Source organism: Podarcis melisellensis, assembly GCF_964234715.1.
Source record: "Podarcis melisellensis genome assembly, chromosome: 8".
NCBI lineage: Eukaryota > Metazoa > Chordata > Lepidosauria > Squamata > Lacertidae > Podarcis > Podarcis melisellensis.
The window spans coordinates 22,204,813-22,229,338 of record NC_138540.1 but is presented as its reverse complement, the minus strand read 5'-3'; the positions used below and the strand labels follow the sequence as shown (position 1 = coordinate 22,229,338).

At 40.2% G+C, this 24,526-nt stretch overlaps 2 protein-coding genes across 7 annotated transcripts in view; one reads left to right on the top strand and one right to left on the bottom strand.

The window, feature by feature from the left end:
* The first annotated feature begins 201 nt into the window (after nt 1-201).
* Nucleotides 202-7,985, top strand: FAAP20 (FA core complex associated protein 20). The gene is made up of 4 exons (XM_081923818.1): nt 202-505; nt 1,844-1,991; nt 4,041-4,663; nt 5,995-7,985. The coding sequence occupies exons 1-4, from the start codon at nt 360-362 to the stop codon at nt 6,065-6,067; spliced, it is 990 nt and encodes a 329-aa protein (XP_081779944.1). The 5' UTR covers nt 202-359; the 3' UTR covers nt 6,068-7,985.
* Nucleotides 7,986-8,864: 879 nt separating this feature from the next.
* Nucleotides 8,865-24,526, bottom strand: part of PRKCZ (protein kinase C zeta) — a 106,645-nt gene continuing 90,983 nt past the window's right edge. For all 6 annotated transcript variants that reach the window (XM_081923646.1, XM_081923642.1, XM_081923641.1 and 3 more), the window contains 9 exons: nt 24,021-24,118; nt 19,808-19,894; nt 18,618-18,753; nt 17,234-17,321; nt 16,305-16,424; nt 14,854-14,933; nt 12,443-12,532; nt 11,659-11,774; nt 8,865-9,565 (listed from right to left, as the gene is read on the bottom strand). In XM_081923646.1, coding sequence (XP_081779772.1) covers nt 9,478-9,565; nt 11,659-11,774; nt 12,443-12,532; nt 14,854-14,933; nt 16,305-16,424; nt 17,234-17,321; nt 18,618-18,753; nt 19,808-19,894; nt 24,021-24,118 — 903 coding nt within the window. In that variant the 3' untranslated portion in view covers nt 8,865-9,477. The remainder of the gene's footprint in view (nt 9,566-11,658; nt 11,775-12,442; nt 12,533-14,853; nt 14,934-16,304; nt 16,425-17,233; nt 17,322-18,617; nt 18,754-19,807; nt 19,895-24,020; nt 24,119-24,526) is intronic.

Here is a 24,526-nt window from a genome sequence, read left to right as displayed (position 1 = left end):
AATTGTGACCCACATCTCTGAAATAAAAAGTACACAGTAATGACAGGAACCCAGTAATTTGGGGGGTGGGGAGCGCTCCTTTTTTGGGGGGAGCCTTGCCCTCCATAGGATGACGAGAATTTTTTTTAAAAATGGGCTGGGGTGGGGAGTAATAAATATATATTTAAAAACAACAACACACAACCCGCCATTTTCTCGGTCGCATTGGGAGCAGGGCGGCCCGTTGGCCACCAGCTGGGGCTGCTGAGCGAGCGAACTCTCCCCTCAGAAAATCCCTTCCCGCCTTTTCGGAAGGAGGCGGCCCCTAATTCCTCCCCACAGGGAGTTTTTTTGCGGGGGTGTGTGGAGAAGACCGAGCTATGGCCGACGAAGAGCGGGCTGAACACGGCGGCAGCAGCCGGGGAGGAAAGCTCAGCCTCAAGCGCAAGAGGCGGCAGCCGCAGCAGCAGCAGGAGGAAGAAGAAGAGGCGGAAGGACGGCCCTCGACCATTCCTCGCCGAGCACCGTGAGTCCCGGTTAGGATTCCTTCAAACACGCAGCGGGAGGGTGGGGAGTCTGTGTGCGAATGCGCAGGCGCCCGCCGGAACGCGGCGGGGGGGGGGTGCGCGCGCGCGCAGGTGGATGAGTGTGGAATGATTGTGCTGTGTAGGCGCCTATGATGTAAGTAACGGGCCCCGCTTGCTCCCTAAAATATCACAGGTTTGCTCATTTCTATATACGTATAGGGTGCCTACGTTCTGCACAGACTGGTTGTAACAATTACTTTGATAAAATACATATTTTGTTATGTGCAAATGGCTTTAGATACCTATTAGGTCCATAAATTACCATATAGCTTACAGTATATCCAATACAAAAACAGCGACAATTTGTTGTTGACACAGGGCAGCTGGACATATAAAGGGCCCCATTACCTTCAGTAGCTTAGGGCCTCATCAAACCTAAATCCTTCCCTGCATGAGCCCATTGAATATAAGATTTAAAAGATCATTCAATAGAACAAAATAGGTTAAGCCAATAAACATGTTACAGCAGTAAAGGCACAAAAAACCCTCTCCTTTTAAGATTTGTATTATGGGAGTGTTTAGGTGATTGAGCGTCAAGAGGAATTAGATGTGCGTTAAAAGGGGGGGCAAAGCCTCAGGGTTTTGTTATGAGGATGATGAGGGCTGTTCTCATATAACTTCTATATTATATAAATATTAATACACGACCTATTAAAAATCCTCAGAACAGTTTTGTTTTGCTGTCAACGCAGACCAGTTAATGGAACGTTGTAATAAATACTCGAAACTTACCTAAGAATCGGTCGTGTGCAAGGGGTGTGTAGGTGAACAAGAATCTGAGAGGTCATTGTGTACGAGAGGCGAGGAGTGTCCATAGAGTGTATATGTTAAGTGCCTCAGGTTTTTATTAGGATTAAATAGAGCAAGATGTGTCATCACTAGAGGCTAATTAATTTGATATTATTATTTACAATTGTAAGTTAAATAACATAAGCCACACGTTTAGGCTTTGGTTATGTTGCATAGTATTACAGCAGTAGCCTATCTGTGTCCTGTTTCATTTTTAGACCAAAGGACCCAAAGTTTGCAAATAGTGGCCACTTAGAGGTTTTTTTGGAAGAGTTTACTGTTACAAGTGTGGAATTTTTCAATCTGGAGCACCTTAAAAGGGAGCCTTCTGTTTGTCTTTCGTACTGGTTTCAGTGTGCAGTCACCACAATTGCCTCGCAAATGTAGGATTCTCAACAATTCCACTCCAAGCTTGCAAGTGATTTGAGCTGCACCAGGTTGGTTCTGACAAGAGAAATGATGCTATGCATGAGTTTTATGTTTTGTAGTACATTTTCCAGCAGCTCTTGCTGGTTTGAAGAGCAAGGCTTAAGTGGTGCTGAAATCGCGTGGATGACATTACTCAAGTCTGTGGAGCCACATCTGCATCGCTTGAGTTTAGAAAAAGTAGTCAACCTTCCCAAGTTTCTTACAAAGGTAAAACGTGTTTTGAATTATTATTAACCATTAAGATACTTATTGACCAATAAGATACTATCTCAAGATTAAAAACAAGTCCTCATCTTCATTCACTTGAAAGGGAGAATAACATGCATTGGAAAAATAATTGAAAATAAGGTTGAAGGTAATGGATTTGATATTAGAGAAGCTCCCCACTGCCCTAATTTCAAGAATGTGATACAATGGAAGGAACCCTCTCAGTTGATGCTGGCCGTGATACACTGAGCCTGTCAGAGTCATCAGTAAAACCTGCCAGAAAGCCAAACTTCTTGCATTTAGCCTTGAACTTTAGGAGGATAAAGTTGGACAAGAGGCTGTACTTCACACGTCATCATTTTATTTGTACCCCGCTTTTTTTTCTCCAGGAAGAAGCCCAAAGTGGCTGATGCTAACAGAAATGACAATAATAGGAGGGGAAATGCAAACAATATGAAACACGGTTTGACAATTCAGTTAATCAGTACAAAATCCACAAAATGTATAGCAGCGGGATAATAAAATAACACTGGGCCACAAACTCATACTCCCAGTCTAGCAACAAATATATAAAATCATTTTGATTACTGTTTATTAAATTTATTTGCCACTTTCTTACCAAGGTAACTCAAAGTGCCTTACAGTATATAAACAAACACACGCATAATAACCGGCATAAAACAAAGACATATCTAAAAGGCAATTCTATTTTTAGAAAGCTGGATTCCGAAAGTGGGTAATCGCCATTGAAAAGGCCTGTTGTTGTGTTGCCACCCACTGGACCTCTCATGGAGGCAACACATAAAACAAGGCCATATATGACAAAAGTGCAGGATCTGCTTCATATGGAGAGAGCCAATTGGCATCTCAAGCCACATTTGGATGTAATAAAAAGTAACTATAAGCATAGCAGTAATAGCACAGCATAAAAAGGCCACCATATCCCACAACTGCCCGTGCCAAAATTCTGCGTATTTGTATTACGTTTTAATGGGCATTGTGTAATAATACATTTGACGTGGGAAGTTTTGTTTGGTCCTGTGAAACTTGGTTTCACTGCCGCTTGGGGCATTAACTGAACCGTGTGAGGAAGGGTTGGTGTTAGAATTTTTAGTATGGAAGAGTATAGAAGGTATGCCTATTCTTATTGTTGAGTGCAGGTTTTAGGAGTGAGACTGAATTGTGGCAACAGCATGGGTTTAGGACCACTGGAATTGGAGTTGGGTTTTGTTATTACAAAGTAAGTACCCCCCCCCCATTCCTGCCGCAGCGCCTCATGTCAAACTTGCAGAAGAGGCAGCCTACACTCCTATTATGCCAAACTGACATGCCTCTGGCATTGGTTTTGGCTTTAAAGTCCTGGAACATGGTCACAAGACACTGATGACACACTTACGGTAGCTGGTTTTGGGAGGAAGTGGGTAGGTGTGTGCACAAGAGTTGAATCCATCTAAGTGCTACTCAGAGTCGATCCATTGAAATTAATAGGCCCAAGTTAGTCACGTCCATTAATTTCCATGCCTGTCAACCAAGAGGAGATACTTGACAGAACTAAAGGCTGTTTCCACCGTGGAGCCACTAGAGAATGGAAGAAAAGCAAAACAGTCTTGTGGAACTGTAAAGACTTAAAATTACTATGGCATAAGCTTTCGTTGATCAGAATCCACTTTGGATGCATGACAACATGCACACGCACATACACATCATGGGTAAGGCAGAATTGTGAGGACTAAAGTCAGAGGCAAGCGAAATGCAAAAGGGACAGTGGTAATTATGCAAAGGCACAATAGTTACAGTGACACTTAAACAAGGCTGTGTTGGTGATAACACAAACATCCTGCCGTTAGTAAGCTGGATAAACTCATGAAGTGTGGTTAAAAATTTTCTGTATTCGAACCATAAGTGATAGATCATACCTTGGGAGCTCTTTCAAACTGTATTTTCCACATTCAAACCCAGCACTGGTCATGGTATCTTACTGGCTTTCCTCTTTTATATATTCTTCTGAATCTACAGAGTTAGCAAAACTTTAATTTGTCTGTTTTCCAGAGCTCACAAACTACAAATCCTCAGCCAGCCCCAGAAACATTTGACATTGGAATGAAACAGTTTCAGTGGACTCCATTTCCACGTCACCACACAAATAATTCAGGAAGTAAAAAACCTCCAGAAAATCAAACTCTTAGTTTGATAGAAAGAGGAAATGATGCAGATGGGAGACTCAGTGTTATTTCTCCTGTTCCCAAGCAAAACCCCATTCCAGCAGGTAAATATACTGCTGAGGAAACAACTGGATACAACAATCATCTTTCCCCTAAGCTGGAAGGTAGAGAAATGATTGAAATGTGCCTGCAATCAACCCAGCAGAATTCACTAGGACATTCATCAACAGCTGCACAGAGCCAGCCAAGAGTATTTGTCTTTGAAAAGCTTTGGAAAGGGGCTACAACACAGAGTGAAGGAAAAAGCAGAAAGGAAAATAAAATACTATCAAATGATGATAAGCAAAGTACTTTGTTGTACCAGCCTAACAATGCCACATCAGAGTTACCTGTGCAGGAATCTCCTGCTGTTTGTTTGAGTGTCGACAACCAAGAAAAAACAGAGGACCACAGGGAGGAAATCTTAGCTCTCAGCCAGTGTCCCATGTGTCAGATCCACTTTACTGGAAAGTAAGTATTGGTTATGTTACTCAAATTCATTTTTCAGTTCGTCATGACATCCACAGCACACACACATGGAAGTGACCACATCCAGTGTTTCTCATATTTGGGGTCTCCAGATGTTGTTGGATTGCAACTCCCATCGTCCCTAGCTTGCTAGCAAGACCAGTGGTGAGGGATGATGGGAACTACAGTTCAACAACAGCTGGAGACCCCCAAGTTTGAGAAACACTGCCACATCCAATAGGAAGAAATTGGGGCATAAAGCAATGGGAAGAAAGAAAAGGGTGTTGGCTGCTCTTGCCAAACGGAGGATGGAAGGTAGAAATTGTTAGTAAACGACACATGGAAGATTTCCCCTAACAAACGCAAAATTGAAATACAATTTTTTTGTATTGGGAGACTTTTAACACATTTTTAATACCCTCATTTGCATGCCATTTTTTCCTCATTTCAACACAAAATTGAGATGTACTACTTCCCATGTAACACCTCCCAGATGTTAAGATCTACAGGAGAGGGATGGCTGATGATTTTGCCGCAGGGTGCGAGAGGGTCTTCAGTGGTGGCCTCCAGGTTGTGAAAGGCCCTTCCACCCCTCCGAGGTGCATTTTGGCAACAGACCAGTGTTCAAAACTTCCATTGTTCTAGGCACATTTTGCGACAGGGAATTTCATTAGCATGAGCAGTTTCTGATCTCCGGGCGCAGTACTGCGCCTAAGATTTCAGATTAAAACTGCAATGTGGAAGGAAAGGAGGACCTTTTTCTGCCTCCCCACTTTCAGCTACTTTCTGAAGATTGGAGAAGAGACCCTCTGAAGAATATTAGGGGCAGGGCAGGGGCAGGACTAGACCATGTGAAAAATGAACATAATATTTTAGCTACAGTTCATCCATTTTCAGCTTTGTATTCTCATTATAAAAAAGTGTGCCTAGACATTCCGTTGTTGCGCCCATAACCTAGGTTTAAGGTGCCATTTGGCTCCTAGCTTTAATATCTCTGTTTCTAACACTGCAACATATCAAGACACACCTTTTTGCACATGACTTTGGGATGGGATGAAGGATGAGTTCAGAGCATAACTGTCAACTTTCCCCTTTTTAAAGGGAAATTCCCTTATTCCAAATAGGATTCCTTGCAAAAGGGAAAAGTTGACAGCTATGGTTCAGAGTATCACTCCCTTTGCAGTGTTGCTTACTGATGATATTTCTTCCTGCACGATACAGGCAAATTGACATTCAGTGTTATCTAATCTGCCTTGAGATCGCATGGGGAAGGCAAGACCATAAATGCATATACTAAAATCTGCAAGTCTGATAATTCTGTTTTCCAATTTCAGGTGGTCAAAACTGGACATTGATGGTCATCTTGCTAAATGTTTGTCTGAAAGTGACGTAGATGTAATTTGGTAACAAAGAAGATAGCAGAGAACAGCCAATGCCAATGGTTCTTAGTAGTCAATAAATTTGCAGCAATTTACCACAGATCATCAAAACTAAAGAAGGAGGTGGTCAAGTGCCGTGTCATATTTCATTATGTATATCCTGCTATCGGGTCAGTATTGTAAATGTCTGTGGGAACCTCAGTGAAGTCTGGATGCACATGACTTATATTTCTAGTAAAAGCACTACTGAAGTGAATGTTCTCTATGGGACATATTATGAACCATGACTGTACAGAGTTTAAAATCTAATAACAAAATTATCTGCTTCAGGGTGCTTAGGGGATGAGGTTTGTTGAAAATTAAATAGTCATCCAGCCACAAAGTTTTCAATAAAGATAGCTAGCAGTTTTCCTCCGCCGCAATTTCTGTGTGTTTATTCAGATTGCTCACTAATGCTTTCGTACGATGTACTTCATTAAGATACTCAGTCAGTTTACTGTATAGCTTCACAAATACCTTAGCAAATTCAGCACAAGTTCACCAAAACCTGGTACCTGATACAAACTGAACCTGTTATTACCTTTACAACAAGAATAATGCTGATCTTATCAGTAACAGGCCAGTAAGAAGTATTTTAACATTAAGTAACAGAGCCTAAAATATAAGATCTGTTTTTGTCACGGTTTCCTTCAAAACAATAAATTCAGTATAGCATACAAAGGTATAAAATGCTGAAGTCCTTTTGGCACATGGAACATGTGGCAAAGCAAATTATATGGGAAATGTCTGCTTAGTGAAACAATTAGTCTAAACTTTTTCATTAAAGTCTTTAATAGATGTGCAAGAATATAAATGATCTTAGCTGTTTACGGGTTAGTATACCATCTTTTGCACAAATAAAACTGGCCAAAGATCTCAACTAGTTAATTATACAAAACTACAAGAACATATTTACTGTTTTACAATCATTAAATTAGCTAGAGTGTTTTCATTTACATTTCATTTACATACTAAGACAATTATATCATTACCAGATCCATTTGCAATATATTAGGATTTTTTTTAAACCACACATTTAATTACATCCTTCATTTGTTCTTTAATTTATAAAACAAGTACTTTATATAAAAAATTTCCCCTTCATCATGAACAGAACATTAGTCATACACTTGCACACAAGCAACTGACTTGTAACCAGCAACTTATTTGGCAACACAGCAACATTGTAAATTGCCTTCAACTGTAAATAAATCAAGGATTTGTTTTTGTCTTGAGCAAGTGTGTGTACTCGCCCTACTCTAATGTTCTGATATCACAGAAGTTCAGGGCAAAGAACCCTTCATGTTTTGCCTAGCCCCCTTAGCCCCAGAACCAGACAGCATCTGTAGGTCACATCACCATGCAAAACCAGCTGCTCAGTTGTAAATCCAAGATACAGAGACACAAAACATTCAGGGAACACTGAGAATCCAAGATACAGAGACACAGACCAGTCAGGGTTCACCAAGGAGAAGAAGAAGAAAAATGGCATTCAAATCTTTTGCATGATTCAATTAAAAATAAATCAAGACTCTCTCTTAGCTAGGTGACTTGGTTATCTAAACCCCAAGCATTTGAGGAAAGTACATCTAACTGAATTACTTAGTGCTGGTTAGAACATATGTTGCTTAATACAAAAAAGATAGTTCAGAGAGCAACTTTCAACAATTCTGGATGGGACTAATAAAGTTGAATTATCACAGATGTGCGTTAATTCAGTGGTCAGGGTAAGGGACATACAAAATATAGTCTTAACTGATGGTTCTTTGAAATATTTTTCAATACCATGATTTGGCAGTCTTATCCTAGCACCTCATGGACTTGAATGCAACTGAGATGTCATGTTCAGCACCTAATGTAATGCTGTACCCTGAGAAACCTATACAATAAAAGTAATGTGAAAACGGTTGCAAGTTGTCTTGCATTTTATACCGAATTGGGTGAGATATCATGGCACACAGGGTTTCTCTCCTTCCTGAAGAATTTTCTTCCTCAGAACTGCAAGCTACTCAATGGAGTTACAACGAAAATCTACTTAAAAAAAAAAAAAGAAATACGGTGTCTTGTTATCTCCCATAGAGACCAATAATTCTGAATGGTTTTAGATAGCAACGTGCCCTTGTTTGTCCTCAAACAAATGGACACGTTTTTATTCCCAAAGCTGACAGACAATTAACCTGATGCAACATCCTCCATTTTCAAAAGAGGAAATATGGACATATTTTATATTATAGTCATACAATATTTATACATCTGTTCATTTTCTCCATCACTATATTACTGCTTTGAGTGTTGTGTTTACCAAACATCCTCCTGTAGAGCTTAGTGACAAGATGCTGAACATTTCAAAGCAGATAGTTTTAAATAGGAGGTGTGCTTTATCAGAAAAAAATGCAATATGTTGATGGATATCCTATAATTTATTTCTTTAAAACTTTAAGGCTATGATCTATTACACTTCCATTGTTCCTTTTGAATATTGCATTGATAAAAATATTATTCAAAAATCTAGTATACAACACAAGACATTGTAGGCACTGCTCAAGTATTTTCAGAAATCCACCATGTGCAAATTTAAATTTTCTAATGAGATTTTGGTAAATTTTGTTTTCTCCCACATTAAACATAATCTAGATATTTCAATTGATAAATTCTAATTTGGAATTGTTATTGCTGAGATCCAAGTCCCGTCTAAAAGTTCTATGAAGATATAAGTTAATGTTAGATAGCAGCTGTTAGTTGTTATGTTCCATGTGTAAAATACTACTTTTTTCTTTAACCAGAACTTACCAGGGTTTATCAAGTGTACCAAATACGGAATATTTTTATGCAGTTTATCCATTTAGGCACTTAATACTGTACCCAAACTTGTTTTAATTGCTAATAAAACACAACTCCTTTTATTCCACATTATATATATATATGTAATACATATATATATATATATATAAAACAGACATTTAAGATAGGTACCACTTGTGAAAAAAGGCATCTAAAGTAAGCTTCAACACCACTAACAATTTTATTCTTCAGGATGTTACACTGTTCTAGTAGCTCATTGCATGAAAATGTCCATCAGAAGCGTGCAGCTTTGAAAGTGGTTTGGAATCTCTCTTCCAAGGATGCAAACAACTATTGATCCTTGATGAAGCAGGCACGAAATGCAGATTTCTTTGTGAAGCCAGCTCTGTCAGTGCCCCAAACTTCTTTTTTTCCAAAAAAAATAGAGGAAGACACCTACCAAAATCATGTTTTTTTGATTTTTCAGCAGCAATTATCATCATTGGTCTCCACTCAAAACCTTACAGTTTACCCCAGCCTTGCATGCATATACTGTTGTTAAGGATTAAATGTCAAAGTTCATTCACATTATTTGTCCTCTGTGTCGATGCCATTCTCTCATACTGTTTCCTCAGTTTGCAGCAACAATGGATTAATATATTCAAATCCTTCGAACTCCGACTGGTCTATTCTTTTTATTACATCTCTGAAAATGGAACACACACACATACACAATTATCTCTTGTTTGCGACCATTTTGGTGTTTTGTAAGACACACAATTCTACCTCTGAATGGTCATCAGCGCAGCCATATAGAAGGGATCTGCACTTGTGCAGAGGTATTACAGAAGTCTCTAGAACTGCTGTAGCAGGGAGAACTGGTGCTTATCCTTCCTAGAAAAGGACATACCATAAAACTGTAGAGTTGGAAGGGAACCCCGAGGGTCATCTAATCCAACCCCCTGCAATGCATAAAGCAATAGGATAAGCACCATCCCACTCAGTTTCTTCTAACCTAGGGGTGGGCTCATCCTTGGCCCTCCAGATACAGTATTGCTGGACTAAAGCTCCCACCATCCCCAACTATTGGCTATACTGTCAGCCAGCTGAGTCAGTTAGTTCAATTTATTGTGTTTAGCGAGCAGCCACGACTACAAACACAAAAATATTAATAACAAGCATACTGCTAATAATAGTGGTTTACATTTCTAGTCCCCGACGTTTACAGGATAAATGATTTCCCATTCCCCCTTAAGTTTTATTACATGAATTTGTAAAGCCTTGGCAAGAAATTTGGATGTTCTAAAAGGATATATACCTCTCTACATCAGACAACAAGAAACAGGTCTTTGCAAGAGACGTCCTTCCCTTCTGCGATCTTAACAATGGGCATTGGCCATACTGTCTGGGGCTGACAGGAGTTGGGAGGTCAACATCTGAAGCGGCACAGGTTTGCCACTCCGATTCTAACCACTGCCAGATGAAAGAGGTATTAGCAATGGAGGAAGGTTGCGTAACTGCATAGATGACATCTTACACTCGGCTCTGGAATCTGCCTCCTTTGCAGAGTATTTAGATATCACCAAAGGCATTTTCACCTCTCAGTGGTAAAAAAAAGCCACGAGAAGGGTTTGGCAGCATGACACTGAAGCCCCAGAATATGTGGTGGCACTGGAGTGGGGTGGGGGGGATACAGTTCATTGCAAGAGCATGCAACTCTAGAAAGCAAATGGCAGAAGTTGATGACCCAGATCAAAACACCATTTCCAAATCTGCTGCCAAAGTCTTTGATTTCAGTTTTGAGGCGCCAAACAGAGCGTATGGGGAGCTTCCATTCACAAAAGTGGCTGTACTTGATGATTGGCTACTACACTACAGACACACAGCTGCCCAAGTTGTAACTTTCTGCTAAACATTTACAGACCAACAGCAGTAACCTGGGACTTGAGGCCAAAGGAAAGGAAAATAACAGAATAAACAGATCTAACTAAAATACTGAAGTGAGCACTTCAGTGCGGAGTGTTTTACAAAGCTACTGTGATAGTTAGAAGAGCAAGTGGAAAGGCACACATGCTACACCTTTCACTATGAGCATCTCCCCTTGCACGGACGGAGGTGTGAGCATTAGTTTACTGACTAAATCTCTGCAAATCTGCTAAGATGTTCTGTGCAGGTACAAATCTCATCAGTTTGGAGATTCCTCAGACTGGAATCTCAACAGCTTGAAGTGCATGACTTTGTGACAAAGGAATACTGCCTGCTTTGTTTTCTAGCTCCTGCTCCTCATGTGACATCAGATGTTCCTCTAGGGGAATCTCAAGGGGTTGCAGCAGGAGGGAGGAAAAACCCTAATACACTTACAATCCTTTGGATCCTGATCCCTAGCAAAGAATAACTATATAAGGGCAGCCTAAAGACATAGAAACGTACATTTTTCATTCCCAATGTTAGAAAAGCAGGGAACATGAAGTGATGCAAGATGTGGAAATTATATGCTACCTTTCTACATAGTGAACACTTGCTTAATTTTTTTTTAATGGAAGTGTATATGGCTGCCAAAACAGAAGTCTCTTTCCCTTGGTCTCATGCCCTGTTGTCTCTCCTAAACTATCACCTTGGTTTCTTAGTTTTTGATTGCCTGTAAATGCAACAAAAGCTCTCTATCACTCTTTTATTTTGATGAGGAGCATAACCAGGTTTAGTAGCTATTCAGTCCACACAAAATCAGATCTGATAACGTCTAAAGACCTGCATAATATACATTTCTTATAAAGCATGCTTAACAACATTAGAACATACTCATCATCTGGAGTTAGCTGCACAGGTTCGCTGGTGAACTGGGTATCAAAGTTATCCAGACCATAATCGTCTGTGATCTGAGGCTGAAATGGAGGGGTTGCCTGCTTCTTTTCCAGCTGAAATGGGGATAAAGAGACAGAAACTTAAGAACCCTTTGGGTTTGTTGTTTTTCATAATGCACATCTCTGGTCCTCTTCATTGTGGGGAAGCTAGGAAAACAGGCCAGGTTTGCTGCAGGCCTATATAAAAGCTATGTCCTGGGAAAGACATCTGCTGGATGTGGTGAAGTCTGTGTGTTTCTCTGCTCTAAACTGGTTCCCATTACAAACCATCTCTCACCCAAATTCTGCTTCTGTTGTATTTGCAGTGTACCTGATGAAGTGGACTCAAGCCAAGCCAATGAAAACTTATACCGTAATAAATTTGTGCTACCCACCTGGAAATAATTTTTGCTAAGATATTCCAACACCTAGCATAATGTTTGGTATCCTAGAGCCTAGAGTCCATCTGTTTATATCAAGTTAAGTTTAACTATTCCAGACCTTTTATTTAGGTTTCCTAAGCAGTTTAACAGTAGAATGGGGTAGCTGTCAGAACATTATAAACAGCTACTTCTAAAGTTTGCAAGACATTTTCGTCTGCACCCTGCCTTGGGGCTTGTAGATTTTTGTTTGTATTTTCTTGTAGATTTTTGACAGAGTACTTGCTAAGTGTGATATTGGCTTGCATCAATACTTTAAACTAAGAACCACCACAATGGGTTACATATGAAATTGAACTTTACCAGATCCCAGTCTATGCTGCGAAAGAATGTGTGAGACTTGATATCAGAAAATCCAGTTTGTGGTTGGCAGCCAAGCCTCTCTTTGGGATCCTAGAGGCAAGAACAAAATTAATTTTGTCTGTGATATAAACAACAGCTATAAGTACAAGAAGCACAAATATGTAAGGCCAAACTACAACTGCTGTGAAATATAATTAGCATTAAAAAAAAATCACAACTAGCAACCACTAGAGCAGGTGTAGAAAACATTTGGCCCTCCAGAAGTTGCTGAACTACAACTCCCATTATCTCTGGCCATTGGTCATGCCTGCAGGGGCTGATGGGAGTTGTAGTTCATTAACATCTGGAGGGCCACAGGTTCCCCACATCTGCACTAGAGGGCCCACTCAGCATTAGGGCCACAGTGAGAGGAGTTTATTCCCCCCAACACAGACAGGCTGCAGTTCTTATGAAATTCACCCCTCCAAAGCTGCTATTTGTATTGGGAGAGAAGCTCTTTTGGCACCATTTAAGATTAAGAAAACTTTGCTCTTATTTTATCACCTACTCTTTTCAAAGAAAACTGCTAGAATTACCTAAGTAAATGTATCTTTTTCATTAAATTGGCTATGGGTACAACCCTAATCATGCTTAGAAAGTCCCACTGAATTTATTGAGAACTGCTTGTGGATCAGCAGGCTTAGGGTCACACACCATATCTAACTGCCTATTGAATTGCATGCTTACTGATAAGGGCTTATAAGACCTGCTCAGTAATTTTAGACATTATATTTTACTACTCTCATTTTATTTAGGATTCTACTTTGTGAAATTTGGAGAAAATCATATCCATTCACATGATGTCCATAACTGTGACACTAAAAACAGCTTCCTATTAAAAAACAACATTTAAAATGCTCAAAACAATTATAATTATGAGAGGGAAAGACACACTGGTCACTTACCATGAATGAACCTTCTAGGTTGGCGTAGGGATACAGCTACATGATGGGTTGCGTTCTATGATTTGCTTAATGCAAGGGCATGTGGCTAGCTGAACTACTGGATGGAGATAGATAGATAGATAGATAGATAGATAGATAGATAGATAGATAGATAGAGATAGATCCACTTCCAGTTCTGTCTATAGCCAAGCTACAAAAGGCCAGAAGGAAAACAATGGAGAACATGACTGGCCACCTCTTTTCCAGTGGGAGGGAAGCTCCAATTCTTTACAAGTGTAAAAAAACAGACCAAACAAAAGAGTTAAAAGGGCGATGTAAGAAGAGTAGAGACAGCCATCTGAATAAAAATCTGGGGATCAGAAGTCGTTTGCAAGACTTGGATTGGCTGATAATGCTGGTCTTGAAGCAAGAAAATGGCTTGTGCCTTGAGAACTGGATTCTGGTCCAGACCAGTTTGTTGGATCTGTAATCCTTGGAGCGATAGGAAAGTCTTTGAGGATGAAAGGAGGAAAAAGGCTTTTAAAACTGACAAAAGGTCTATTAGTTCTTCCTATGCCAAAAAAAGTTTGCCTTGAAGTGGAAACAAAGGCCAGCTTATTGCTTGTTCTTCTAGTCTTCGCACTGGCAGAAAAAGAATGGCCAACGAGCAGCACCATGTCAAGAGAGGCATCAGTAATAAATCTGTGACATTAAGACAACTTTGATAAAGCTCTGTGGCTCCGTTCATTCATGGATAGTTGTACTCAGAAGGTGGTGCTGGGAGAATTGTGTTTGATGCCTTGGCCATTGGCCTCCAAGGTCCCTCAGGGTTCTGTTCTGTTCCCCATGCTATTTAATATTTACATGAAGACACTTGCCCGGAGTGCTGGGGTTTGGTGTCACCAGGTCTCTGTGGTGGCCAGGAGTGCATTTGCACAGCTAAAGCTAGTGCACCAGCTGCGCCCATTCCTTGAGGTGTCTTATTTGGCCACAGTTACATGCTGTTTGTATTACTGTAACACATGCTACATGGGGCTGCCTTTGAAAAGTGGCTCAGAAACTCCCAGTGAGAAAGAAGAAGAAAAGGCCAGTACAAGGAATGCTGCTTCTTTTTTTTATGGAGCTGAACAAACAGGGGAAAGGGGCTGAAGAAAAGGAAGCAGTGAAATACAGGAAAATATGGAAGATGAAGTTCACAGGAACCTGAGCACAAAGCTGACAAGGAGGGAAAGGATGACAACATCTGCTTCAGGCAAGAGTTGAACTGAAGGAGAAGACTAAGGAAAAGAGAGACCTCCAACAGTTCAGTTAGTCACATGCCTTGCCTGAGGCAAACTATTGAACACAATCCATCACGTGGATATATTCCATGCCAACCAGAGAAGAATGGCTGTTCCGGGGCTAATAGAGGAAGCAGAGAGAAATCAGTCAAATAAGTGGTTTTGAACAAACAAGAACAGAACAAAAGATCAGGTGTGCAGAATTTACCTTATTTAAAAATCCTTTCAGGACGTGGGATGCCTTCACAGAAAGGAATCTTGGAATTCGGATTGGTTTTTCAAGGATAACTGTTAAAAGGAGATTAATTTTAAAAAGAGAGATGTTATTCTCTGATACAGTACCATAATTCTTGCTAGACGGTCCAGGAATGAGCAGATTATTCAGCACTGAGAGGAAAGCTTGCCTCTAACAGGAAAGCAGAAATTGGAGCGAAGCAAACAGAAGATTACAGTAAGTGGGCATAGTTTTGAAAGTTTGTGATTCTGTTTTGTGAAATTTAGAGACAAAGTATATTCGTTAACACAAATATTGACCCAGTGTGCAGCAGCTGTGAAAAAGGTGAATTCCATGTCAAGGATCATTAGGGATTGAAAATAAAACTGCCAGTTTCATAATGCTGTTATACAAAACATGGTACAACCACACCTGTGTACACTTCTGGTTGGTACACCTCAGAAATAATATTGTAAAGACTGAAAAGGTTCAGGAAAGGACAACTAAAACAATTAAGAGGCTGAAACAACTTCCCTATGAAGATATGTTGCAACATTTGGGGCTTTCTGGTTTTCTAAAAAAAGTTAAGGGTGGGCATGATCAAGGTGTATAACTTCATGCATGGTATGGAGAAAGTGGATTAAAATAAGCTATTCTCCCTCTCCTTGACATGTACCAGAGAATTATGGGATGGGACAGAATATTGTTTCACCTCTTGTGGGGCTTTCTAGAAGACAAGAAATGGCCCAAGTCTTTTGTCTCTTCAGTTTGTGGAGGTGTGGATGGGGATTTGCAAGTAGTCGTTACCATTTCCCAAGTTCTCTGTACGACAGAAGCCTGGATTGTTTAAGTTCCAGCAAAGACTTTGCAGATGTGGCACCATTTATACCTTCTGCATATCCAGACGGACAGTTCTCCTTTAACAACCTTTTCAATTACAAGAAAACTTGGGGAAGGGGTGTCCTCTACTGGTGAGTGGATTTGGGGAGCACTTTAAGAGAAGATCAAGTTCTAAACAGATGTTCTATAGTAATGGGACAATAGTAGATAATTAGTAAGTATTAGTAATTAGTACTCTAATTAGTAAGTACACAGAATTATTAAATTGTCCTGACTGGCAAATCCCACTAGCTCATACAGGCCACTTATAAAACTGAAAGTGCTATTTCATTATCTCAGAATGCCCAAGAACAGGCTTCCTCAACCTCGGCCCTCCAGATGTTCTGAGACTACAATTCCCATCATCCCTGACCACTGGTCCTGCTAGCTAGGGATCATGGGAGTTGTGGGTCAAAAACATCTGAAGGACCAAGGTTGAGGAAGCCTGCCCAAGAAGCAACCATGGTTCAGGTAGTTGGTGACGTACAAGATCCTGGAGAGCCACTGACTTTCAGCATGTGATATAAATCCAAGAAATACATACATACAAAATTAAACAGCAATACCTTGGAAGAGGTAATCTTCAGTGTTCATATCTGGATTGTCTGTAATAATATCAAAGGGAGATCTTCCTGCCATCATTTCAAACATTAGGACACCAAGTGCCCACCAATCCACACTGAACCCTGTAAAAATATTTGAGATTCATACGTTCAAGCAGCACATACATTCAAGCACCATTTAATTTCCTTGTTTGTACTCATTTCTGTTGTGTTTTACAAATCACTGAGCACTTTGTGCCCTCTGTGAAAATAAAGCCAAACACAAACAGCAAAAAAGTTAATATTGTCTTTGTTATTTATACTTACATTCTTCACTAAATATATATTGTGTGTTGTATCCAAAGTTAATCCTACTCAGAGCACTGAAATTAGTGGATTTAAGTTAGTCGTGTACATTACCTTCTATGGGTTTACTCTGAGGAAGATTAAAATTGGATACAATGCTACATTAATATATTGTATTAAAATCATAAAATAAAATCACAAAACTAAGGAAGAGCAAAATTTACAGCAGCACAGAACAGCAATGGGGCAGGAGGGAAAACATCACTCGACCTTTAGCTGTTCTGTGCTGCTGTAAATTTTGCTCTTTGTTAGCTTACATGCCATTACATCTTGAACCACAGAGGATGACGGCAAACTTCTTCTTTTTTAAACTTCATTTGAGTTTTGCTACCTGGTCTCCAGGCACAGAGTACTGAGCCTGTCTTACAATTCTTCTGAACAATGCACATTTAAAAAAGAACTCAACAATTTCCTTCACACAAAAAAGTAAGTAACATACAAATCCTGCTATTACCCTGGCATCTAGTTATTAAGGGAAAGACATACACATAAATAAATAAATAAGCAGCAAATCAATAGCTTCTTGAAATTAGAACTTTAATGACTTGCAGCAATTAAATCATTATACACACTACATAACAACTCACCGTACTCTTCTCCTCGTAGAATCTCTGGTGCAATGTAATTTGGTGTTCCACAGAAAGTGCTTGTAGTGTCACCAGGGCCCAATCCTTCCTGCAGAAATAAAACACAACAGTTTATGTACACGAAAGAAACATGACCTTCCGAAATTTCCATTTAGTCAGGAGCAGGTGATGCCACACTCCCAGGACTCCTCCACAAAACCTGAAAAATTCAGCATTTCACACAGTATATATTTTACATGGCTGTTTATTTGTATGTATTTTAAAACTTTATACAGTGGTACCTCGGGTTAAGAACTTAATTCGTTCCGGAGGTCCGTTCTTAACCTGAAACTGTTCTTAACCTGAGGTACCACTTTAGCTAATGGGGCCTCCTGCTGCCGCTGCTGCGCGATTTCTGTTCTCATCCTGAAGCAAAGTTCTTAACCCGAGGTACTATTTCTGGTTAGTGGGGTCTGTAACCTGAAGCGTCTGTAACTTGAAGCATCTGTAAGGTACCACTGTATATGGATATTTTATTATTGTTTATGATGGCCTATACTTGTAATGCCTAATAAAGGTTTGGCAAAGTAAGTAAAAGCATTTCACACATACCACTTAATGCAACTGAAGCTGTTACTCTGAAGAATTTATTTATATACCATTGTTATTTAAGCACTAGCCTGGTAGCAATAGGTGAGTGCACAGAATTCCATGCAGGGGAATGGCAGTTCCACACAGCCATCACAACTAGTAGCCATTGACAGACATCTCCTCTAATCCCTTTTAAAGTCTTCTAAACTAGAAGTTTTAATTTTCCCCTAGTGCATTATGTACTACGTAATGTACTACTATTTTCTAACTATCCACAATCTTCTGCTAATCAGTGTCAATAGATGATCCTGAGTTCTAGTATTATGTGTCTGAGAAACTTCTCCATTTTATCTACACCATGCACAGTTCTTGTTTACCTTCAGTATTTTCGGCTAATTTTTCTTTTGCCTTCCATTCTCATGCTAAGGGATGGGAGAACATCTACACAGTGGCTTCCTGATGTGCTATGGAGGCAGCCTAAATAGAGTAAATTGAGGGAGGGTGTGTTGCTTGATAGAGGTACAGCAGGAAATAATAAGGCATACCTCATGCTTCTAAGGGGCTGTGGGAAAGGCTGCGACTGGCCTATGTATGCACCCTTCCCAGAAGTGGAACTGCACTGCGGCTAGAAGGAAGGACAAAGACACAGGGAGTCTTTTGCAAAGACCAGTAATGTGCCTGATAGTTACTTCAATTGGGGGGGGGGAGTGCGAGAACATTTCTCAAATTCCTCCCAGTATAATCAATTCTGCTTTTTTAATAAAAAAAACACACTATGATGAAAAAAGCCCATAGGCTTGAAGAGTAAACTTACCTTGCACATACCGTAGTCTGTTAACTTGATATGACCCTCTGCATCCAGGAGAACATTGTCTAATTTTAAATCTCTGTAGATTATGCCTCTCTCATGTAGGAAGTTGAGAGCTATACAGATTTCAGCAGCATAGAACCTTAAATGAAACAGTGACTTTTAAGAGCAGTATCTGAAGAAAGTATCTGAAGAAGTGTGCATGCACACGAAAGCTCATACCAAGAACTAACTTAGTTGGTCTTTAAGGTGCTACTGAAAGGAATTTTTTTTGTTTTAAGAGCAGTTTTAATAAAATGCATTAAAAAAAATAATACACTCCCCAGTCCGAATGTGAGGAGCATCTACACTAATCTTGTTTTGATTCAGAAGCTCACATGCTAAGTGTTTAAACCAGTATCTCACTTTAAATCAAACCCCAAACAGGATGCCATGCTCTTTTGATAACTCTTGTATCAGTGGTGGCTGTCACCCACTGAGAATTGTTGGGTGGTAGGAGGTGAGCCCAAGCAGTAGGTGAAGCCAGAGCCAGTGACATGTTGGCATCCGTCTGTCTCAGGAGACAATGGAAGAGTGCCCCTTCAGGGGTGAAGTCAAACCACTGGAGTTACAGTGCCTGCTGTGGCTATAGAGACCAATACAGGAGAGACACGTTTTGTTGCAGCTGGGGCAGATGAAGGCATCTGGTTGTGCTGATAAAGGTGTGCCCTGCCCAAACTACAGTAATTCTAGTTTTGTCCCCATCCTCCTTCAGCCTGCTGAGCTCTTCCAGGGCAAAAGGCGAGCAGGCTGGGGCTGACTGAGGGCAGAATGAGCTTGGTGGGGCAGTGCCTCATTTGTCCTAATGGACCAGCCTCCACAGAAAAATTGGTTTCATATGTGCTTGTGGCACCAACCTTGCCACATTTAGAAAGAATAAAGGGCAATATAACAAACTGGCAACAAGAGAGCATAAGAAATCTCACAGAAGTTCAGCAGAAAAGAACTCCAGGTAATAGGAGCCAAGGGATTGCACCCAGACTCTAGAATTGGGAGATCAACGTTTTGCCTACGAAGTAGAACTCTTTAAGGCAACCCATACATTGCCGAAGGCATTAACAATACACTTACAACTTCAGTGGAACTAAGCTGATTTAAACAAGTTGTTGGCACCTGCAAAAAGAGAACATTGCATTTTTAGCTGCCACTTAAAATACCTTGCATGTTCTTCAGGGAGTTTTCTTTGCCGTTGCATATGAAACATGAGGTCGCCCCCATTCACGTACTCTATAACAAGAAACAACCTGAAAGTATAACATGCAAGTTCTGATTATCTGGCTTGAGGAAATTGCCCACACAAGCCAATCAGCATTAAGCAGTCATGTAACATTCTAATTACAGAAGACAATTATCGGTTCACCAACCCTCTTATTTCACTTTTGTGGAACACACTCCAACAGTATGCTGTTAGTCTATTTAGTGTCTTACTATTGAAAAACATTGTCTCCTGTTTAAGAAATATTATGGCATAAAAGAAACATATATACATATACATTCATTTTATTTTGGGCCACATCAAGACTTTAGCTTGTAATGTTGATGGCATATGAAATAGCTGTCCCTTACACTTATTTATGATCAATAAATCCAGACCTGGGGAGAGGATACCATTTTAAAGTCCAGAAAGTATGGAAGATAGGAAAACTGATAAAAGGCAGGTAGGATGGTATGATATTGATGAGAGAGCATATCCTCCTGGGCTTTCATTATTGTGCCAAGACTTTGGAGTCTAAGAATCTTTCCACTAATTTTGCTATTTTACTTTGGTTGTTTTGTAAGCTTTTATTGGTATTTCTGCATTGTCAGAAATATGTATCTGTTAGCCACCTTGAGATCCCTTTAGGAAGAAGGGCAGGATATACGTTTACAGAAGTAAATAAACAAATGAATGAATGAATGAATGATGGCCTCTCCTCTCAGAAGGGTGGGCTGTACTTGTTCTGGTGTAAAATCTCCTTGCTGTCTTTTGTAATCAGTGTACAAGTAGAAATGGGATAAATCCCAAACCCATCCACTCCAAAATGCTTCATTTTCATGGACACATAAACACACTGACTTCAGAACTGTGACATTCAGACTTTCACATCTGGAGAGGCAGGTGGTCAACTTTCTTTTATTTTAAGTTGGGTATGGTGTCCTCAATTGAGGGGGGGTTTTGGCGGGGAGGTGTTAATGGAATTTAAGCCACAGGACACTGCAATTATTTTATCCTGCTCAATAAATTTTTGGAGCACTGAAAGTCAGAATTCAGTGCTCAGACAACCAGATCCCCCTCTCAGCCTTGCTGATGTGGTGCAAAGGAAATCAGAGGAATACGTTTGGAACCAGCTTGGCTGCAGGAGTTGTCGGAAGGAGACATATAAGGCACCATCCAACCGTCTTAGCGACTCCACTCCAGATTTGTGTAGGCCAAAAAATAGTGAGATGCATCTGTAATGCTGTGAACACCTCCAGCTGTGAATTATATTTTTGTTATGCCCTGTACATCCAATTTGAACACAATCTCTGTCTAGACAGCCACACAGAACTTCCACATATTCTCAAGACAATACCCTATCAAGTACTTCTACAACCATGGCAACTGATGAAAGCTTTTAAAATACTGCTGTAAGTATGCTATGCGGTTAAGCAAAATGGCCCTTTACCTTTCAGCTTTAGTATCATTTGATCACTGAAGGTGATTGATTAGGGGTCTACGATAGCTGGGATCTGTATCAAACCTGGGCAAGGAGGGACAGGAACTGAAACAGCTTTGCGGTTTAATTATGGCCAAAGAAAAGAGGCTACGTTTTGCAGCTAGCTGGCAAGAAGCACATCCTTGCAGTTCTTCAAGGCTGCCTTTTAACAGCCAGCTTCAAGCAGGTGAGTTCTTGGGTGGCTGATCTTTGAAGACTAGCCCGTTTGGTTGCCTGCCTGCTCTCCTCTGCTCACGTTGTTTATTTGTAAACAGGCATCACAAAGAACACCATCAATACCCTATGATCACAAGGAAACTATTGTACAATGAGACCAGGGCATCAATAGAAGTGCCAGGCATACGAACTAGAAAATCCCCCAGAATGTCTAAGAATATCTCAGATTCCCTAAAGCAGGCATGTCCAAAGTTCGTTTCAGGGGCCTAATCCAGCCCATCAGTTGGTTTAATCCAGCCCCTGTGGCAGTTTATTTCCTGGGGTAAAAACCCAAAAAAAACCTTCTTGACAACTTCAATCCTAAAAAAAACTGAACAACTTCAACCCTAAGAAAAGGTCAACAACTTTGGTCAGCCCTCTCAGCCCTTCACTTCATCAAATCTGGTCCTCTTTGAAAAAAGTTTGGACACCACTGCAAAGTCTCCTGGAATGAGTCTCAACCCCTGAACCTGACAATAAGTTTTGTGCGACTATTAAAAGCTGAAGTGGTAAAAAACCTGAAGTAGTATTTCAGCTCATGCAGACAAGAAAAAATCCATTAGTACTTTGACGGCAGCTAAGAGTTTATTAAGTGTGTTCCCAAAAGAACCCAAAACTGTTTTTCAAGCTGTGCTATGCATAAAGATGCCATCCAATGAAAAGACAGAAGGCACTATTAATAAATAAAAACTCACACAAATGCCAAGGCGCATTCTAGAAGAGGATTAATTAAGAAGGGCCTTTTAATTGTCCAGATTTATATCCTGTTCAAAAGCATGTTAAATATGCACACTGCATATTAAAATCTTCATTTGGGGTCAACAGAGGAATCATGTAGCTAGTTTTTACCACACCATTTCCATCTGATCTTCTGTTAGTTCTTACTTTTCTAAGGGCATATCTACACCATATGTTTAAAGCACACCCAACACACATTTAAAGCAAATGAATTCTCCTCCGTATAATACTAGGAACTGCAGTTTTGTTAAGGATGTCGGGACTTGTAGCTCTGTGAAGGGGAAAGAAGAGTTCCCAGGATACTTGGCGCAGAGTCATGTTCTTTAAATGTGCATTGGATATGCTTTTAAATGTATGGTGTGGATCTGCCCTAAGACTACAAATGATCTTGAAGCCTAGAACTCAGTGTGATTTCAGGAGAGCAGTTTTGCTGGCATGCACTGAGCCTGACTGACTCTTTGAACTTTTAGTGCCTGTCTCTGCATCCCCCCATCTACCGCTCCCTGCCCAGTAAATTCTTCTGTGACTGATGCATGCATGCTCTATCTTCTTTTGGATTCACTCTGATGACAACCCTTGCGCTCTCGCTCTCTCTTTTTGGACAGATCACAATGAGGATAGGTAGATGACAGTATCCTGCACTATCTTCTGACAGATATATTATTGTGCGTTCTCTCAGTCATACACAAACACACTTTCCAGCCTCCACTACTACTCACACACACCATTTCCCTCCAAATGTAGAAGCATCATTAAACCGAAGTAGCATTGTTCATTTTTGAGTGAGGAATTTGCATTTTATTTCTCATGTTGATTTTTCGCTGGGATTTGTAAACCGTTTAAGAGACTTCTGTTGACATATAAAGCAGTGTTTACTATACTGTACTATACTGTTAATGGCGCACTACACCTCATGTTTATTTATTTATTTTATAAAATTCCCTCCCTTCTGGAAGAAGAAAAGTTTGGATTAGATATCCTGCTTTATCACTACCCGAAGGAGTCTCAAAGTGGCTAACAATCTCATTTCTCTTCCTCCCCCATGACAAACACTCTATGAGGTGAGTGAGGCTGAGAGACTTCAGAGAAGTGTGACTATCCAAAGGTCACCCAGCAGTTGCATGGGAGGAGAGGGGAAGCGAATCCGGTTCACCAGATTACGAGTCCCACTACACCACACTTTAATAGCTTATCTTGTCATTTGCCTTTTATTTCATTTTATTTTTCATTTCTGTTCTTCCATCCTAGTATCTTAACAAGGACACTCTACTTCCTATGCCAAAGTGTCTAATGTTATGCATGCTTTGCTCATGTGTGTTTGATAAAGCATGCTAGTGTCTAAGTCAGGGCCAGAGAGAATTAATCAATGGCAGCAAGCCATTCACTCTCCTGGAGTCAAGAAGACTACAGTCATACCTCACGTTGCATCTGCTTCAGGTTACATCTTTTCAAGTTGCGTCCCGTGGCAACCCGGAAGTACCGGAACGGTTACTTCCGGGTTTCACCGTTTGCGCATGTGCAGACGCAGCACTTCTGGATGCAAATGCTTCAAGTTGCGGACGTGCCTCCAGGACGGATTACATCCACAACTCGAGGTTCCACTGTACAGCATATAAGTCTCACTTCAGTTCACTCTGGTAGCAAAGCTCTAGCACAGATACGCAGAGATTGCCGTGTCCATCAAGGTTCTTGAAAGTAGTTATCTTAAATTTTGTAAAAAGATATGGATTTGCTCACTTACCGACTTGTCGTTTGAAAGCAGGAATGCAAGCCAACTAAAAACGGATTACTGGATGCCTGTTCAAACACATGTTTTTCTGTCTGCACCCAATCAATATCCTGAAACAGAGTAATTTGATCATTACAATGGCAGCTATATAACAGGCTGTGGACAACACCAAGAAGTTCAGTCAAACACATTTATATTCTTCTTGCACATATTTATATCACTGCTAAAGCATTTGCTTTAAACTGATGTCCTGACCCATTCAACATTTTCCTGCCTGTATGTGCAAAATATTAAAGTTCCAGAAGCACTAAAAATCAGAAAATTAAGGTTTGGGTGATTGTGTGTGTGAGAAAGAGAAAACACATTCTCTCCCATCCTCACACACCTTACTCTTGAATGAATCATTCTATAAAATTGTTAACTCTGGTTAAAATGAACTTGGGGATGCTCCCTTTCATATAACTTTGACCAAATTCTGATTCAAGTTATCTGTGTTTTTTAAAAATACACTTCTTGGT